This window comes from Idiotropiscis lumnitzeri, chromosome 12, assembly GCF_059441095.1.
Source record: "Idiotropiscis lumnitzeri isolate Australia: NSW breed Sydney's pygmy pipehorse chromosome 12, RoL_Ilum_1.0, whole genome shotgun sequence".
NCBI classification, from domain to species: Eukaryota; Metazoa; Chordata; class Actinopteri; order Syngnathiformes; family Syngnathidae; genus Idiotropiscis; species Idiotropiscis lumnitzeri.
Window position 1 is genome coordinate 12,079,926 of NC_142402.1, and position 20,473 is coordinate 12,100,398.

At 38.5% G+C, this 20,473-nt stretch overlaps 1 protein-coding gene across 2 annotated transcripts; it reads left to right on the forward strand.

The window, feature by feature from the left end:
- The first annotated feature begins 1,967 nt into the window (after positions 1-1,967).
- LOC148325933 (integrin alpha-6-like) lies at positions 1,968-20,469 on the forward strand. 2 transcript variants are annotated; one of them, XM_088311032.1, is made up of 26 exons: positions 1,969-2,242; positions 6,954-7,081; positions 7,160-7,239; positions 8,238-8,499; positions 8,644-8,775; positions 9,618-9,831; positions 9,899-10,092; positions 10,422-10,519; positions 10,610-10,737; positions 10,804-10,893; positions 12,371-12,432; positions 12,511-12,680; positions 14,004-14,144; positions 15,176-15,291; positions 15,388-15,544; positions 15,621-15,698; positions 16,097-16,176; positions 16,487-16,564; positions 16,679-16,781; positions 16,873-17,043; positions 17,847-17,942; positions 18,281-18,391; positions 18,712-18,810; positions 18,883-19,008; positions 19,090-19,201; positions 19,905-20,051. In XM_088311032.1, the coding sequence occupies exons 1-25, from the start codon at positions 2,061-2,063 to the stop codon at positions 19,159-19,161; spliced, it is 3,168 nt and encodes a 1,055-aa protein (XP_088167158.1). In that variant the 5' UTR covers positions 1,969-2,060; the 3' UTR covers positions 19,162-19,201; positions 19,905-20,051. The 2 variants fall into 2 exon arrangements, with proteins under 2 accessions (XP_088167157.1, XP_088167158.1); XM_088311031.1 differs by lacking the exon at positions 19,090-19,201 and having other exon boundaries at positions 1,968-2,242; positions 19,905-20,469.
- The last annotated feature ends 4 nt before the right edge of the window (positions 20,470-20,473 follow it).

A 20,473-nucleotide genomic window follows, 5' to 3' on the forward strand; every position in this document is an offset into this window, starting at 1 on the left:
TATTTATTTTTTTTGTATTAAACTAATTTTTAACAAAAGGTGTTACAGTATGCCCCAAATCACTGTTCTGTATATTATGTGCCGTCGGTTTGAGGTCAGTTCTCATTTGATACGGTAAGGCTACAAAATGAAAAACATTGCTTATTTTGTGTGTAAAGAGGGAATAATGAGCAGCATATACAAAAGGAGAACACAAGCTAGGAGCTGCCGCAGGCCACACTCCTTAAAGGTACACGTGCAACAACAATACAGTTGTTGGTGAGACTTTTGGCTTGTTCCAATATATATATATATATATATATATATATATATATATATATATATATATATTAGAATTGGATACAGGGAAGAGGTCGAGCCAAAGAAAGGGGGTGGGTAGGGGTGTGTGTAAGACAGGAAGGTGAGATGTTTACCGGCAAATGTGTGTGTGAGCACTTTGAAGGTCAGAGGGAGTTATTTCACCCTCACCCACTTTGAACACCGTTCTTCCAGAACGATAAGGCTGATTACTGTTTCTGACCTCTGCTGGGCTTCACATGCTGACCAACAAATACTTTTGTATGTTTTCCCATTCTGTAAAATGTGACTGAATATAGCTTCGAACCTGCAGTGGGCTTTTAAGCCTACATAAAAGCATGTGAATATACTACAAAGCTTTGCAGGAAGCTCCTCAAGGCCGAACCTCTCAGTTCCAAAGCATGGCAACCGGAATCATTAGATATAGGATGAGCATTCTTCCCAGTTTGCCCTTTCTCTGCTACAGCAGTCCCGTCTTCCACCATTATTTTTGCCTTTTGTACAGTATGTGGGCGGCTTCTTTCTCCCTCTCCCTTTCTGTCTGTCCTCTTTCTCTCTCCAGGCACACAATGCCCGCGTTGTCTGCTGACACGTTGTGTTGTGAGGAACAAGTGGTGGGTCTCATGAAATGCCTGCGACACCGTCATATCGTCAGGGAGTTGCCTTATGCAGTCTTCAGTTAATATGCACATAATGACATGGTATATATTTGGTAAGACAGATAATAATGGTGGCCTTCAGATACTGTGCAAGTGAGCCCAGTTGTGAATTTTGAGATTTGAGCTATCCTTCAAAACATGGATATACGAGCGCTGTATGAAGGCAGAACTCAACTCACGTCACTACAAAGAGAAATTTGGCAGATTGTGATCAACTATTCCAAAAAGGGACTTCAAGCTTTTTATTCCCACTTTCACTGCAAGTTTAATGTCAAAACATAAAATAAAGATAATTACAAACCGCATAGCGTTAGAAAAGTGACTTTAGCTTAATACTAGCAAAAAACACCATGGATTGGCTAACAAATAGGTGTTACGACATGACAAGTTATGCAATCAATTACGTTTTTTGATGCCTTTTTAAATAAAAAAAATGATCCAAATACTTGGATTTAAGCATATCAGAAGAAATTCTCCCATTTCTGCCGTCCGACTTAAAAGCAGACTGATTATCTTTGAATCAGTCATTTTCAATGAAAATAAAACGTTTGCTTTTAAAGCAATGATAAACATTTTTTGCCCATTTTCTGCCATGCTCTTATGTTTGCGTTTGGATTTTTTTTTAGGTATTATTCTGCTATTCGGTTTGTGTTCATTTTAAGGAGTTGAATCAGTAGATCTACTTTCATGTCATTATTTATTTTTTATGTATTTATGATTATCATAATTGTCATTATTATTTATTTATTTAATTTTTAAAAAAAAGTTTCTGCACTTCTGCTGCAGTACAGAATGTAAAGTTCATTTGACATTTCACATCAACGAACAAAAGGATTTTTATTAGGCCACACTTTGCAAACTTTAAATTGACGTCCATCCTGCCAATTAAAATATAATTTCAGATACCAGCCTGCGTGGGGATGATGTGTCTGCGTGCGTGCGCGTGAGCGTGCGTGAGCGTCAGTGTAGTCGAGGGAGGGGCAACCCCAAGTGAAAAGTGGCCACCCCGCTGCCCCTCCTTAAATTCCCTCAGTTGCCACTGCGCTCCTGCAGCGAGGGTTCACCTTTTTTTCGCAACTTTTCCAAAGAGTCCGCACGGGTGTCATGGAGGGCCAAACGTCAGGTGTACTTTGGCTGCTGCTTGCCTTCCTGCTGGGATGCGATCGACTGTCTTCAGCCTTCAACTTGGACACCGAGGACGTCGTGCGCAAGAACGGAGATCCAAAAAGCCTTTTCGGCTTCTCCATCGCCATGCACCGACAACTTGAACCAGAGGATAAAAGAATGTAAGAGCCGCTTTTAATCTACACTTTTCTTCTCACATTGTGCGTTACAATGTGAATAATTATGTAGTCAAATGTTACGTCATCATTCGGGCTCATAGGTATCAGCTACCTTTCCACACCAATGTGTTTGTACTTTTCAACCTTTGTTAATGTTTAAGAAGTCTTCACTTATCTGTTAAAAGTTTAATAATTAGTGAGGCGTTGGGCTCGATTTGCGCGTTTTCCAGCGCGCTCACGTGGCTGTGCTGTGCAGTTACTTTTTAGCTTTTTCTCAGCTACAATGTGTTACTCCTATACCTCTCTTAGCAATGTTATATTTTGGATACCAGATGAAAAAGCTTTATCTCATAAATCATAACAAAACAACACAAAATCAGTTTTTCAATTTTGTAATTAGGTCGAGGAATATTAAATCAAGAGCCTAGCTGTCTTGAAGACCTGATTATGTTAAAATACAGTGGTGCAGTAGGCCTAAAGTTTTCATCAAAACCAAGACAGATGTTATTCCTCAAAAGTAATTTCAAAATTATTTTACGGCACGAAAAAAAAAGGTTAAATAAAAAAATAAAATCTTAAAGATCAATTGCATTTTTATTGAATTTAAAGTTAAACACAATTATTTGCATTTAGGCATGAATTCTTTCTTGTTAGAGGGAGTCCATTTACCACAAATTAATCCAACACACTTGTTTATTGAAGACATTGATTAATCCAATGAATACAATATTAATCCTTTTATAAATTATTCTCATTATTTTTAATTTTTTACTTAGTTTATGTTCCATGTGCATGTTTTTCCTTCCAGAGAACATGAGTCTAATAAATAGTATAATAGGTTTTAATAATATTGTTTTGTAGGTGAATGTAACCACTGGAGGAAGTTGAGAAACGCTTAGATTAAAAAAAAAAAAAAAGCTAATTATTACCGCGTAAATATATATTTTTAGTGTACGTCTAGGCATGGTACAAATAATGGGATGATATCCAGAATTCCAGGATACAAATAAATGTACTTTCTGCGCACATTTTTGGGAATATTTTTTCCTGAATTGAATTGTGGTGAATGAAACGTGTTGATTGGTGTAACAAATCCTGCACTAATAATAATATTAATGATTTAAAACAATGTTTCACAACCTTTTCTTTTACATAGAAAAAGTGGATACATAGATTAATTGTGTGCCTTTTTGCCACTTAGTGGAAGAGCATTTAATTCATCTGCCTGTCACTATATGTCGCTTTCATAAATAGACGAACAACAAATTTATTTTGTTGTAAATAAAAATCTTTGGAACGAGTCACGGCACACAAATGGCAAATGAGTTGGAAATCACCGATCGAGGGAATCTAGCTCAGACTTATTGGTATGTGGAGCTTCAGATTCCAAACTTGGATATGTGTGTGCATGCTTGTGCAAGCTACATTTGTTTTGCAAGATCTTCACATAGCACTCGCAGAGCTGGAATGAGCTCTTTTCAAAAGTGAATATGGGAGTTTATTGGTTTAAAATGACATATGGTGAAATTGATGTGTGTCTGTGTATGTGTGTGTCCATTAGTGCCTTCCACTTCTTTGTCCTTCTCGTCTCAATCTTCCCCCAGCCACGTGTGCAGCAAGTATTTAGTCATATCTTATTCGGTTCTTCATGCCCTACAGCAATGTGTTGTGCATGTACTTGCAGGTGAGGGCAGGAGGAGCCGTTATGGTCACATGTGTGTGTTTGCATGAGTAGGCGTGTGTCATCACTGGTAGACTGAGATGTCTGTAAATGAAATGGAGGGTTTGGCCAATGCAGGCTGTGGGAGTGTGTGTTTTATGGAGATCTTATTTAGGTACGGTTGCGCAATCTAAAAATCTACAAGCGCACTCACTCCCAGAGGAGTGTTGATTTAACAATATTTGTTGTTGTAATTCGTTTGTACTGAGAAATCTTCCTTAGTCTTGTTCTATTATTTTGACGCTCACAACACTCATGTAGCTTCATGAATTAACTAGTCAACACTATTCCCAATGGTATATAAAGGTGGGTAGAATCGCCAAACACTATACTTGAGAGTAATACTTCACTTATAAAGCTAACTTTAAAAATGAAAGAAAAAAGTCAGACCTCCAAATATTTACCTGAGTAAATGAGCAGAGTGGGAAGAAAAATCACCCATTTACTCGGTAATTGGTGAGTAAGCACTTATTTATTCATTGAATTGAATATTTCAATCTGCAGCTATAATCAGTTTAATCTGTAAAATAACCGACATTAAAGTCAATAACAAGAAATGGCCTTCAATGAACTCTTTTTTTTAAACATCATGTAACAGCACAAGGCAGAGATGACAGAAAACCCCGTTATGGTTTTTCAAATTGGATGTATAAATCCCCTTAAAATACAAAATTAAAATAATTATAAAGGTTAACCTCCACCGTGGGGGGTTCTGGTCTCCATTAAACGGGAAAAACGAGGGATTACTGTATTCTCATTTTAGTATGCCTGTAGCTGTACAGTTTAAAAATAATATTTATTTATTATTATTTATTTTTTATTTATAAACGCTTCAATATGGTGCAATGCCTTGCTACACAAGTGCAAACTACAACCACAATAATAAAATGTATTGCGAAATTTATACCTCGCTGACTATTAATCCAAACTGTTCATTGTGTTATATTATTATCCTTTTACAACTTGTGCTGGTTCTTATTATAGTTTTAAGTATGTCTAATGTTGCTTTATGCAGTGAGATTCTCGGGTCTTGGTATTTGCTACATAACAAGGAGGAGTGTCAGGTTGTTGCTCTCTGGAGTTTCGTCTGCCTCAGGTTATGTAAGATTATCCATCATCAAATACCTTTTAAAAAATGTTGAAGCCAAAACAGAATTCTGACATAAATAATGGATCCATTTGTAAAGCCAATAGATGAAATTTTTAACAGGTTTGGGATGGGCTCCTGGCAGACATTTTGTGGAAAAATAGAGGTTGGGCATCTTATGATTGCACTGGCCTTCTCCCTCTCTCTCTTTCTCTCTTTCTCTCTCTCTCTCTCTCGCTCTGATACGGCGCAGCCAGATGTTGCCAAGCAACAGGCTGTGGCCCAGGAAGCACTACTGTGTAAAAAAAAAAAAAAGTAAAGAAAAAAGAAAATAAAAAATACATCACACCTCCTTCAGTGGCTCTGTTATGGTCACTCTGTTGCTCTGGCCTTGGTGTCCCAGTGATTCTGCACGACGGTATTTGTGCGTGCATTAGTGTGTTTGTGTGCACAGACATGTACTGTCTCTGTTTCTTTGTTCTTCCTGTAGACTCAGACAACGTAATAGGGCTTCCTCCTCTGCTATTCATTGATAAGATTAACAGCTGGGTAACTGTCAGTGAAGCGGTGGGTTAACCTTGAGAACATCATGTCAACGTTATGCTCCATCCATTCATTTCCTGTACCACTTATCCTTATTTGGCTCGTGGGTGAGCGGGAGGGAGCCTATCCCAGCTGACTTTGTGAAACTCACTACACCCTTGACTCGAAATTAACATGCATGTTTGTGGAATGTGGGATAAGCCTGGTTAGCCGGAGAAAATCCACGCAAGATGGGAGCTCAACTCACTTCACAATGATCAGTGGTTTGACGGATAGTGAACAATTTAAAAAAGCTTCGAGCTGTTTAATGCCGCTCCCATGTAAAGTTCACTGTGAAAGTAAACATCAAACAAAGAGAATTCAAACTAACAGCATAGCCTTAGAAAAGGTCAGTTTTGCTCAATGCTAGCTCATTCAAAACCAGCCGAGTAAAAAAAATTTTTAAAAAATGGATCTTTGACGTGTTTATCCGTCAATGGGAGTCAATGAGTTAGCAAATAATGTAAAACACCATAGACTGATGAATAGCTTCGATATTGTGGTGTTATAATCATTCAAGCAATTGATATTTCAATACAAATGGTGGAGCAACACATGTAGGGTGATAAAACAATAGTACTCACATGCTTATATTCTTTATCCTCTGCAAAGAAAGACTTATACTGCATCTTACTGAGATGTGAACGTTTGTGTATACCCGCATTTCTTCATTATATTTCCCTTTGGTGTGCACACCAAAAGAAGCAGAACAATGACCATTGAAATGGAGCAACACACGTGGTACAAATTTAATTTTTTACATTTTATTCAATGTTAGGTTTTTATGAATTACTAAATTACAGATTGTTAAGGGATTGCTGTACAAAAAAAACATTATTTCAGTATTTTTGTAATATAAATCAAATCCAATCCCCTTTCCCGCGTCTCAGCATTTAAATAATTTTGAACAAATTTAATAGTTTAGTGCTTCATTTTCATGAATGTGGGAATGTGGCATTGCTTTAAACATTGAAATGTATCTTGCCTGGCGGGGACATCAGCAACCACTGACAGTCACAAAAGCATCCGTTCAAAAGATGACATCCTTCTTTTTTAGTGACACTCTTCTCGCTCAAAGTTAAACGAGTTGTGGCATTTGCCTCAACTCTTCAACCCACAAAGGCATCCTGTGTGTGTGTGCGGTGAGAGATAGAAGGCGTCTTTGAATTGGTTGCTGCGTTAAACACTGGAATGTGTGTGCTAATGCAACGCACAACAGGGAGAGCTCGTAGTGAGAAGATGACATTTTAAGCTTCTTCTTGTGCAATCGATGGAGTCGCAGATGGCGTTTTTTTCTAATATATTCTTTCTTGCGTCTGTTCCAGGCTACTAGTCGGAGCCCCGAGAGCCAAAGGCTTTAGCGGTCAAACGGCATTAGTGACGGGAGGACTCTACAGCTGTGACATGAGCTCACCGGCTGCAGGATGCGTGCGAGTTAATTTTGATGAAGACGGTGAGATTTCTGCTGATTGTGATTGTGCCTCTGAGCTTTTCCAGTCATTTCACACTAATTGATTTGAAAACTGTGCAGAGGACACCAGGAGAGAAAGCAAAGAAAACCAGTGGATGGGAGTGACAGTCAACAGTCAGGGGCCAGGAGGCAAGATTGTGGTAGGTCAACCAAACTTTGGGACGAGTTCATTCAACGGTTCCGCTTGTGAGGAATTCAAACCGTGATAATTGTATTCTGGTCAAGATCAATAATCTCAAATACATGGCATGATGGATCACTTCAACATACTTCCATGACAACAATTACTACTTTCCTATACAAATACTTTTCCCAGGGTATAGCGCCATCGTGATATACAAGAGCATAAAAATTATGAACGTGTCCTCTTTTTCAGCAAATAGCTGAAGATAGGTGGTACAAAAAATGGTCCAAATGTGAATGGCGAACCAGAATTTGGCGAGGGTTTGCTGTCCCTCGGGTTACTTCAATAGGTACACCTAATGAGATAAAGTGAAAAGCGTTTTTGTTGAATTTATTCACTTTTATTTAATCAAATCGAAAAAGCAAAACAAACCATGAAAAAAAAACGAATTTGCGAAGAATGCAAATACATTTTCACTGCACTATATAGTAGTGTCTATATTTGTTACATTGATTGATTGATTGAACATATAATGACAAGACATGACAAAATAAAAAAACAAAAATGTCACAGATCGACTTGGTTTACATGTTCAACGGGAGTAGGAAGTATACTTATGCAGTCCTACCACTTGTTCACATATCGAATTATTACATAATAGTTTAGGGTTACTGATGGTGTCTTGGTGTACCCGCCTGACTTGTGTGTGGGCAACGAGGGATCGGTTCCCACTTAGTGACTGTGTGTGACTGTGTGTGTGTGTGTGTGTGTCCTGAGACAGAAATTAGAAATTTATATCCATATTTACACTTTTTATGTAATTTTGTAACACTATTTAAAAAAAAAAAGTGTTCTCCCGATGTTCAATAGACAGCTAAAAAGTGCACCGAAAAGTGCGCTCTCCTTGCCCCTCATATGGGGACATTACAGTAACTGTAAAAAAAAATCTCTTGAATAAATATAGCAAGGAGGAAAGCAATGAACATAAATTGTGTTTTTGTTTCCCCAATGTAGACCTGTGCCCATCGATACCAGCGCAGGACCAATGTGAAGACGCCCATCGAATCTCGGGACATCATTGGCCGCTGCTACGTGCTGAGTCAGGATTTGCAAATCGACCCTTTATCCAGCGAGGATGGAGGAAGCTGGCATTTCTGTGACAGCAGGCCGAGAGGTCACGAGATGTTCGGCTCCTGCCAGCAGGGCCTCTCAGCCACTTTTGACAAGGACTACCATTACCTCATCTTTGGGGCACCTGGAGCTTACAACTGGAAGGGTGAACAACATTATTTTGAAATTTGAAATATATATCTGCGATTTCTGTGTGACACTCTTCTGGTGTGTAACAAACATTGTTTTGATCTGTTTGGGATTTGTTTTCTTGACTGCACAACTACTCCCCCCTCATCTCCTCCTCTAGGGGTGGTCCGCCTAGAACAAAAGAATGACACCCTACTGGACATGGGAATTTATGACGATGGTCCTTTTGAGGCAGGGGATGAAAATGAGAAGAACCCCGATCTTGTCCCTGCCCCTGCCAGCAGCTACCTCGGTGAAGCACTCACTCCTCATGGCCGCACTGTGTGAAACCTTCACAATGTCACATGTTTACGGAGGTGGCTAAAGTGCTCCCATGATGTACTTAAGTTGAAATGTACTTAACTAATTCCCTACTGGCCAAGTACAAAAAATGGATTTTTGACGTCTTTAGCCGTCAATAGCAGTAAATGAGTCAACAAAGAATTAAAATAAACTTTTACTGTGAATTATATCCAGTAAATTACCCTATTTGATAACACAGCACAATGCAAAAAAGAACTTTGCACACAAAACACTATCATTCTTTTGATAAAGGGAAAATATCTACTTTGAAATGTTGGGTGTAAAAATAAAAAGTCATTGTAAAAGTAAATTACTGATGGCAGAAGCTATAATAAAGTAAAATGTTTATCAGGAAAATAAATACACAAAATACAGATACCTCAAAATTCTGTTTAGGAAAAGTAAAAAGTCATCAGAAAAATATTTACTTTGATAAAGTACATATCCCCTTAAAACCTCACTTATGTATAGTAAAGAAAAATTTAAAAATCATCAAAAAACAAATGATCAGTAATGTATAGATACTTGAAGAAGCTACTTAGTACTGTAAAATAAAAGTCATCTGAAAAATTAATACTCGAGTAAAGTACAGATACTTGAAACATCAAATCAAGTGTAATGAAGTCAGAGTAAAAAGTCATCAGAAACATATTTAAGTGAAAATCTACAAAAGTAAATGAATGTAAAAGTATACCTGAAAAATCTACTCAGGTACATTCATGAAGTACCATATGTGATTTGATTCTTCACGCCAGTGCAATTGTTTGTTAAGCTTTTGTCTCCCGGTCACAGGTTTCTCTCTGGACTCGGGCAAAAGTCTGACCAAAAAAGGCCAGCTGACAGTGGTGGCGGGTGCGCCTCGGGCCAACCACAGTGGCGCCGTAGTGCTGCTCAAGAAAGGCCCCGATACGAGGAACATCTTGCTGCAGGAATACACACTGGAAGGGGAGGGGCTGGCCTCATCGTTCGGTTACGACCTGGCCGTGCTGGATCTCAACGGGGACGGGTGAGTGAAAGTGGAAGTACAGAATCAGTTTGCAAAATTAAAATCTGCTGATGATATTTTTTGATAGCTGGGAGGACATCGTGGTGGGAGCGCCTCAGTACTTTGAGAAGGATGGCGAAATTGGAGGTGCCACGTATGTCTTTGTAAACAAAGCCGGTAAATGGGACAAGGTCACGCCCACCAGAATAGACGGACCGAAGGACTCCATGTTTGGCCTGGCTGTGGAAAATCTGGGAGACATGAACCAGGATGGTTACCATGGTGAGGCTTCTGTTCCATTCATTTGGGTAAAGAAAAACTCTGATGCAGGGTTAGAAAACTTGGAAAATATAATCTGATGCAAAAAAAACAAAATGTACATGCCCTCGACTTGGATTACAAGCAATAACTTGGCACACAACTCTCTTTTGGTAGTTATATAAACCACAGTAATTAGAAAATAAAACATAAACAAGGTCTATTCATTTAATTTTTTTCAAGTTCGGCGGGCCGGATTAAAACTTTGACCGGGCCGCATGTGGCCCCCGGGCCGTACTTTGCCTATGCCTGTTTGAGTACCTTAAAGTCATGATTCTTTTTCACTGTCATAGATTTTGCAGTGGGAGCCCCTTACGATGATGACGATTCCGGAAATGTCTACATCTACCATGGATCAAGCACAGGACTTCAATCCAAAAAAGCAGTACAGGTGCACAAAGAAAACCAAATGGCCCTGCCTAATGTTGAGAAAATCTTATCTAACACTTTTGAACAAATGTTGGCAACATTTTCGCTGTAGATTTTGTCTGGCAAGCCTTCGGGAGTGACGATGTTTGGCTACTCTTTAGCGGGTAACATGGATCTGGACAAGAACTCCTACCCTGATTTGGCTGTTGGATCCCTTTCCGACGCGGTGTTTGTGTACAAGTGAGTGCGTTGCTCTATTTTGTATCTCACCTCCTGTCTATAGAGAAACTCATCCTGTCTTTTCAGAGCCCGTCCAGTCATCGCCATTAAGAAAGAAATCAATTTTATACCAAAGGAAATCGACCTGACTAAGAAGAACTGTGGGAACAAGTTCTGGTATGTGGGAAAGCATCAATCACATGAGTGCCATATTCAAGAGATGTAGTTTGGTTCAAAGCCAATTTTTACTCCTTCAGACATAATCAACCTAATGTATCCAAACATCTTGCTTGAGTTAGCCAATACTGCATCATTCAAGTTGCTATCATACCTAATATTGCTGTCATATTCTGTTATGCACCAACATCAATACAATACCCCCAAATCATGTTAGATCGTTAGCTTAATATGCTAAAAAAAAAACAACCCAAAAAACAGCTCAAAAGGATAATTAAGCTACACCATCATTGATTAAATTGGTAGGACAGGACTTTAAAGTCTACGATTATGTCGACTTCCCAACCAGACAGGAAGCCTTTAATGCGTCACATAAGAAAACAACACCTCAAACTCTGATCCCCCCCCCCCCAAAATAATAACAATGATAAATAAAATCAAATGATGTGCAGTTTAAGATGAATCTACATACATGTAACATCGGAGATGACCAGTTCCCTCTGCACCAAAAGATTACAGCAATCTCAATTTTGCTTATTTCAGGAAGTGAAATGGCCTATGTATTTGCATTATAGCATATTTTTGAGTTGCCAGGTTAACAAAAACTAACAACAAAAGTAATACTAAAATAAATGAAAAATGTAACTAAATAAAATAAAAATAATATTTCCCTTTATTGTGTTTTTTTAAGGAAAACTAACTGAAATATAAACCATAGTAAAGTTACATAAAAATGCCCTCCGTCATACAAGCGCTTTTGTAATTGATTTATTTCAGTCTCGCTGTATGTTTGTACAGAAGAAGGGTGGTCAAAAATTTGTTTTAAAATTGCAGTAGAGTTTTCGTTGATACACATGAATTCCAGACTTTTTTTTTTCTTGCACTCAACAAACAATCATCTTTAAAAAAAAACTAATACCAAAACCAATAAAACCTAAACTAATAGAAAGCATTTTTGGGGAAAAAAACAAAACAAAAAAAAACAAAAAAACAAGCGTCCTCTGAAAACTATGGTAAAAGTAAAAGTTAAAATGACGTGAATTCCAAAATAAAAAGTCAAAATGAAATCCAAACCATGACTAAAAAAAATCTAAAAGCAGTAAAACACTGGTTGGTTGTCGTATTTAACCTAAAAGATTACTTAAAACAACTGGCACACAACATAAAATGCAAAATTTCAAATGTAAACAAGCAAGACTTGTCAGGTCTCACGAGCACTAAATTAAAATCAAACTGAGTCTGCTACAATTTATAATCAAGCAAGTCTAAAATCTCATCCCCAAAATTGGCGACTTAAGTCTGATTTGAGTTGAATCATGTGACCCGAGTCCCCCACCTCGGCCAAAACTCCTCCACAAAGTTCCACAGCAGTTGCTCAACCCGTTTTCACTTCATGTATCATTCTGACTTACTAATGTCAATGAAAGCACAAGTTGCCGTGCATGGTGAATCATTTCTGATTGTCTTCCTCCCTCAGCATGAACATTCAAGCGTGCTTCACCTACACTGCCAACCCCGAGAGCTACTCTCCTCGACTGAGTAAGTGTGTCTCTTATCCTTTGAGAAACCCCTTTCCTCTTTTTGCAAACCAAATCTGACTCTTACGCCCCCTTTTAGCGGTTGCATACACCATGTCGGTCGACGCTGACCAAAGAAAGAAGAATCTAATCCCCAGGGCCTCCTTCACTCAGCAGTCGGCCTCTGACAGTGAATACGAATCCAAAGGGACCATCGTCTTGGACACCAAAGGAAGGAAGCAATGCGTCACACGCCAGCTGGCCATACAGGTACCAAATCCTCCGTCGTGGCGACTGAATGACAGAGACCTCCTACACTCTTAGAATAGAACTGCTGGGTTGAAAGTTACCCAAAATGGGTGAACTATATAACCCAGTAGAGAAAATGTCATATTTCTCTATTTCAATTCACCAATTTTATTTTGAAAAAAACCCCAAAAAAACCACATTTATTTTGGTAAGAAGAAGTGTACGTCTCTCTTGAACTTGATTTCCTTTTGGGAATGTCACTTCACTTTCTAATTGGTCATAGTCAAGTTGTCCCGCCTTCTCAAGATTACCTTCAATTTTCCGTTCTTCTACGCTTGGATGCGCAACTGAAAGATTGCGTGACGCTAATGTGTCGTTCGGTGAGTGAAATACTTATTGAAGTTGATGTAAATGTGACCAATATTGAAATGATAATTGGGAAATGTTCTATTTCAAGTGTGAATACCAGTGAGAACCTAGGGTCTGTGATGGTCACATTAGCATTAGCTATTTAGCTATCAAGAGGTGTTGTCACGCAACCTTTCAGTTGGGCATCCAAGCATAAACGAACGAAAAAGCGAGGGTAATCTCAAGAAAGCGTCTTGAGAAGGCGGGACAACCTGACTATGACCAATTAGAAAGTCATTATCACATAAGTGACATTCCCAAAAGGAAATCAAGTAAGACAGAGATGTACATTTCCTCTTACCAAAATAAATTATTTTTTTCAAAATAAAATGGTGAATCGAAATAGAGAAATATGACATTTTCTCTTCTGGGCTACAACGAGCTAACCCAGCGCTGGGTCCAAAAGGGACCAAGCCAATACTGGTTGGTTTATACCCAGCACGTTGGGCTGAGAATTTGGGTCAAGATTTTGATAAAAGATGAGAAAACTATGCATACTGATGAGTTAAAGCTACCAAGAAATGGTGAACTAGTCAGGGATCACCACAATGAGTCTCTTACATGATATATTTGGCAGAGTTTTGACACCAGACGCCCTTCCTTCCTGACCTAGGATCCCATATGTTAGTTTGCTGGGATTCAAACCTCAATCACCATGTCAAAAATTACTGGCATCCAGCCGCCACTCAAGTTTTCCAAGAATGTTACGTTGAATTGACTTCAACTTCAGTACAGAAGTTCAAAATGGCTGCCAGTTTTTCAGATCTTCAACCCACCCAAATCCAACCTACTCGGTCACAATAATTTAACACAGCCTTGGGTCAAAGTAACCCAATTTGTTCAGAATCCGCAGCTACCTGCAAGTGGGTTAGTAAAACAAACTTGCACTTTTTGTGTGTACAGAATATGTAAGAATAACCCTATTTCATCCCGCAGGACAGTATTCGTGACAAACTTCGAGGGGTGCCAATCGACGTGGACGTGGAGATCCAGAATAACAAACGCAAACGTAGACAGAGCTCCTCTGAAGTGCCGCCTGTCCTCAATGCTGAAGACACTGAAAGCACTCGTGGAGAGGTATGCAAGATGTGTCGTTGCTTCCTTGTGTTCTCTTTTTTGTATAAATACCGTACGCAGAAGAACTGAGCTACATTTAGCAACTAAATTGTAATAGTTTCATAAAGTTGTATTTTCCTTGGCTTTACATACGTGGCTCTTGGATATTTTTTTTTTGTCTTGGCATTTTTCAGTCTCTTTGAGGTGCCATGTGAATCTAATTTGTCCAAAGCCATCAGAATCAATAGAAAAAATAAAAATAATTTAAAAAATCCCTGTGTAATTGGCACCCATTATGATCATATTAAAATTATTTTTAAAATAACCTAAAATATTCTTGAATAATATACAGGACTGCCAATAAGCGTTTACCCAAGAAAAACAGGGAATGGCTTGTGCCCAAAAAGAAAAGCAATTAACTACAAAATTAAAATAAATAAAATAAAAAACAAGTAATAAAAAAATTTAAAAATAAATAATTGTTGAAAAAAAAATCCTTTAACAGATCGGGACTATTTCTTTCACCAACTGTCCTCACCCAATGTTTTTTTTCCCTCATCTTATCATTTATGAGTGAAAAGCTAAAAATAGTCCTTACTTGCATTACAGTGAAAAAGCACGCCATGAAAGAAAACCACCACTAACTATTGAATAACTGGAGAGTAACTTCAGATTTTTATGAATATCAAATACACTAAGAGGAAAATCCTACTTAAGACATTAATAACCACATTTTAACTAAAACAATACAGTCATTTTCTATAAAACAAGTTCAACCTTTAACTTTCTTTGTTTACACTCGTGAAACAGCGCACCATTTTTTTTCAAATGGAGTCTTTGTAGGCTGTAATGTCGACGCAGATGACAGTACAAGACATACGTGTTCTTCTTTTTGCAGTGTGTAACGTAAACGCAGATTGAATGTGAGGCCATGAGTGTTGTGCCTCGTCTTGACTACATCATAGTGCCGCCATTCACTCATCGTAAATTTCCTTTCCTTCCTCAAACATCATTATCTTCTGAAAAGTCATGTCATGTATGTTACTTTGCAGGTTCAATTTCTGAAAGAGGGCTGCGGCAGTGACAATATTTGCCGCAGTAACTTAAAGGTGGCGTATCGCTATGGCTACAGGTCAACGAATGATGACACCTTCACACCGTTGCCATTGTAAGAAAAAAAAAAAAACAACAACAAAAATGACATTTTACCGTTTTTATTGCGCCCCTCCATATTTTTTTAATATGCCTCCGTCTTTGTGTTTAGGGAAAACGGTATGCCGGTGATCTCGATGAGCAAGCAGAAGGACGTGGCCTTGGAGGTCAAGGTGACCAATAAGAATGGAGACGATGCCCACGAGGCGTCAGTGGTCGCTTCTTTTCCACGTGCCCTCACATACTCCACTTTCCGCGGTCCACCCAATGTATGCTTTTTTTTTTTTTTTCTTCACTTATTGGAAGTCATACTTTGCAAATGTGACTGAAAAACTCTGATTCCAGGCTGTATCTTGCACGGCCAATAAGAACGGCTCTCAGGCGACCTGTGAGCTCGGAAACCCCTTCAAACGGGACTCTGAGGTGAGTGTCAAGTGCATGATTTAATTTTCCAACTCTCTCTGGTTACACCTCTCCTCTAGTGGTATGCGAAAGAATCAGTTCAGTTGTATTTAACGTTGGCGTTCAATGCATTTGAATTTAATCTTAAAATATGCTGATTGTCAAACATTTCTTTTAAAACATTTATTCAGATGTGATTATTAACCTTTTATGTGCAATACATTTGAACTGAATCTTTATTTATCCCCAGTCAGTGCCAATCTGTGTAGACATGTTCAATTTGTTGATTGTGGCTAGTAGCTAAGGTCGTCTGAAAAGTTGCAAAATTTAGCAACAAAGTGCTAAAATGGATTCTGTGAAGCAACTGTCAGCATACTGTCTGCATTTTTACATGTGTGTGTGTGCGTGTGCGTTTCTAGACAACCTTCTACATTATTCTGGGAACAGCAGGCATCTCGCTGAACACCACCGAATTAGAGATCGATCTTCAACCTGATACGTAAGTTGATGTGATCAGGTCGCGTACATGTTCACTTTTATAGTTGTTCTACCAGCATGTCCATGAAATTGTATCTGCTTCAATTTTGGTGGCGAAATGTTTGATGAAACTAGTTTGTTTTGACGGAATATCAACACCCCAATTGTGTAAATTTGATGAATATCTGATAGAAATATAAGGCAGGGGTGGGCAAATTTAAATTATGTCACACGGTCATAAATCCATGATCAATCTATTAGATTGTGCAAGTGTACTAAATATTTAATGACTTCATCATGATGGAGGTTTTGGTGCTTTTGATTTTGTGCAGAACCAGCGAGCAGCCGACTCTCTCCGCTGTTAAAGCGAGGGCCAACGTGGCCATCACGTTGCAGCTGACTATTTCCGGGTAACAAATTCTAGCGCATGCTCACATCTATACATCTTTTTTTTTTTTATAATAGACATACCTGTAGACAGATTTGAAGGCAAACTCCAGGAATGTGTATTTCTGTTTTCCCAGGCAAGCACAGCCTTCCCAAGTGCAATTCTCAGGAAAGGTCAAAGATCAGAATGCCATGAAGATGGAAAGTGACATTGGAATTCCCCTCACACATCAGATCAGAGTGAGTACAGAAAAAAGTTCACCACCCTCCGTAGCGTGACTTCTTCTTGTTTTCATCTGCAACGGTTCACGTAATATTGTTTATATTTCAGATCATCAACATTGGAAGGCGCTTGACAGACTTCGGTACAGCCACCTTGCACATTGACTGGCCCAAGACCACGGAGCAGAACAAGTGGCTGCTCTACTTGATGAAGGTCACCGCCACAGGCGTGAACCACATCGAGTGTACGCCCAAATCAGAGATCAATCCTCTCAAAAAGGTCAGTGGAGAGTGTAGGTCATTTGACTTAAGCCTGTACTCTAAAAAATATGCACTAAATTCTGCAGCCTTTGCCAGAATTTTTGGGAAATAAACACTGTGAAACTTTTCGTATGGTGAACCCTCGTGATGTGGTGTGACGATGCATTTTACAAAATGAATTGGAATTTAACTGATATTGTGTTTTAGATCATTATTCATTTAGAATCAGAATGATTAATATATTTATAAATAATTATAAAAAATTATACATATTTTGGGGGGGGTTCACATTTTTTTTTTGGTTATTCGTGAAAGAATTAATTTAATACTGTTCCAAACGTCTAAAAGTATAGGTTTTGCTCATGTGGGATATGAATTAATATTTCTTTCTGGATACATCTCTCAAAGTGTTTCATTCAATTTACAAAATTTTTGGACTATAAGGTGCACTTCAAATCCTTTAATTTCCTCAAGAATTGAAAGTGAGCCTTATAATTTGGTGTGCCTTATGTTTGGATGTTGAGTGGAAGTGGATTTGATTTCATACCTTTGGGACTGCACCTTATTATCCGAAAAATACAGCACATGGAATTCCCAACCTGCGAGAAATTATCCAGTTTTACTTTTTTTTTCCTACAAATAATGTCTCTTTTGTTTAAGAATCTATGCCAGTGATGTGCAGTGACAGGCAAAATAATGAAATGCTCTTCCACTCGTGGGCAGACACTACATTTAACCCTTTTCACTTATCAATGAGACCTTGGCTCAATGAAGTTTGAGAAACAGGTCTAATCATGCTTGTCTTTCTGAATGTTCTTAAAGGAAGTCAGCAGGATGAGAAGGGCCTCAGAAAATACCAAGGAAGGTGACAAAGGAATCATTTCGCGTTTGGTGGACAAGAGGAATTCCAAAATTCTGGTAAAAACAAAAAAAACCTTTACCACAGACTCTGCCTTTTCGTAGCAGTCATTTGGACCCAGGAAAATAATTGAGAACAGCATAGCAGGACTGATACAGCTATTAACTCATTTACTGCCATGGACGGCGAGAGACGTCAAAAATCTTTTTTTTTTTTTTTGGAGGCTGGTAGTGAATGACATTACATTAACAACACTTTTTTAAAAAACAGAATTTTTTTCACAAGTAAACTTCTAATAAGGATTACTAGAAACAGTAAATTTAATGGTTGCTCATGATAAGTCTCTTGCTAGTATTTAACTGAATTTAATTTGCCGGTTGGCTGGCTCTGGTTTCAGTCATGTGACGACGGGGCCAAGTGCGTGAGGATCAAGTGTCCCCTGCGAGGCCTGGACAGTAACGCAGTCATCACCCTTCACTCCCGTCTCTGGAACAGCACATTGTTGGCGGTAACAGCGACAACCACACTGCAAAATTCACTCATATATCCAAATATTCAACCGTTTTGGGTCACTTAGAAGGGCCATTAAGATTGTTCTTATATTTGTGAATAAACTATGAAAGAAAACTCAGCGTGACTTCGAAGTAAAAGAGTGTGAACACGAGGCTGGCCTGCCTGCAGTCCAGACCGGTCCTCAATTGAAAATGTGTGGTAGAAAAACAAGAAAGACAAAATAAAACAATACAATAGATCAATTTGAGCAATCAAAACACATTCTGTATTCATTCCCATTTGCCATTATTATATTACTGTTGCTCTCTTAAACAGGATTACAGCAAGCTGCACCATGTGGAGGTGATCGTCAAGGCTGCTGTGCATGTTGAAAGCACAAGAAAAAACACGGTGCTGGAGAATGCTGAGACCCAGGTACGCATAAACACACACGCACACACTAAATGGGATTCAATATACTTTATTTCCTTTTTTCTTTCCCTCTAGATGAGACTGACTGCGTTCCCTGAGAGGCGTGAAGCCCAATATGGAGGAGTCCCGTGGTGGATCATTGTCTTGTCTGTTCTCCTGGCCCTGCTCTTACTGGCACTGTTGGCTTTCCTTCTGTGGAAGGTAGGATCACTCACAACTCACCAAAGTATAGTTCAACATCAGGTGATGATGACGATTATCTGATAACTTGCCTCTCCTCAGTGTGGACTCTGTCGACTATTTGGGAAAAAGAAACAGGACCCATCAGAAAAACAGAGGCTGACGAATGCGTAAAAAAACAAAACAAAAAAAAAAACCCTAAAGAGAACAAAAAGTGAGGCTAATTTTACCCGGCCTGCTATTAATGAGTGAAAATGTGGTGCATATTTCTCTGTGGCTTTCTGGTACTTGGATTTGGGCTTTCCTCACTCAATTACATGAATGCGCTATTATTGCAAAAGCTGACTGATTATTTAATTTTTTGTCTTGTGACTGTCACTGGAATTAATACACAGTTGTACCTTGACCTTTGATTGCTTCAACTTCAGTCAATTATTATTTTTTTGGTTTGCCTTGCAATTCCATAAACTTAACATTAAAATTAAAAAAAAAATAAAATAAAAAAGGGTGGTGAGCATGACTTGATGAAGCAGTACAAACATACAATTTGCAGGGGCGTCCATTACCTTAATTTAGAATGCCAGGGACCTTTTGTTCATAAGTAAAGATTTTTTTTCTTAATTGCTGTTTTTCTTATTAAAATCACGTTCCAAAAAATGCCTTTTAACGGGCTTGGCATTTCCAAGCTGATTTGAGGTACTTAACTCAGAAGTCAAGGTACGACTGTGCATGCATGGCCTTGGTGAGGCGAATCTTAACAAGCAATGACATATTAAAAAAAAATACTATGCTGTTGATTTTGAGTCTTGGGTCTTCTCTCTCTGATTTGCTTGTCTTTGGTCACTGTTGCACTTAAGACTCTTAATTCATTCATCCTTTTCTTCACACTGACATCTTGTTATTATTTTTGTACGCAGTGTGGCTTCTTCAAACGAGCAAAACACGAAGACAAGGTTCCCAGTTACAACGCAGTTCGGATCAAACGCCAGGACAGAGACGTTAATGCAGATTGGCAAAACCTAGAAAAGAAATCCTGGGTGACAACCTGGCATGACAATGAACATTATTCTTAACCCTGAACCACAGCCTGGTGGAATGTAAATATCAATCCAAGATATTCATTTGTACATTTTTTTTTTTTAAACTTTCTGCTTCAGGGGCTAATTTTTAGTTTTAAGTGCAAGTAGAGACATTGGAAGAATGTTGTACAGTAGATGCTCCGGGACTACTTAGGAGCTTGTTTTGTACATTTTCTTGTGTTCAAGTGTGAGGTGGGAAGGAGGGAGCAGGTCAGGGATTTTATAGATATATTTTTGTATTTATTCACTTAAGGGGTACTCTGTTACGCACTATACAGACCAAAGAGTCATGTTATGCTAACACGTGTGACTTATTAATTGTTCCCTTAATTAGTACATTGAGGGTTGACTGCAGTGTATAAAAGCAAAGTGAGAATTGGCAAATTAAAATTCAAAGAATTAATTCA

Bases quoted from the DNA above. Each gene is read 5' to 3' on its own strand.
- LOC148325933 (XM_088311031.1), top strand. From the start codon at position 2,061: ATGGAGGGCCAAACGTCAGGTGTACTTTGGCTGCTGCTTGCCTTCCTG. The intron at 17,044-17,846 runs GTCAGTGGAGAG...ATGTTCTTAAAG, and splicing joins AGATCAATCCTCTCAAAAAG to GAAGTCAGCAGGATGAGAAG. The intron at 19,009-19,904 runs GTAGGATCACTC...TTTTGTACGCAG, and splicing joins TGGCTTTCCTTCTGTGGAAG to TGTGGCTTCTTCAAACGAGC.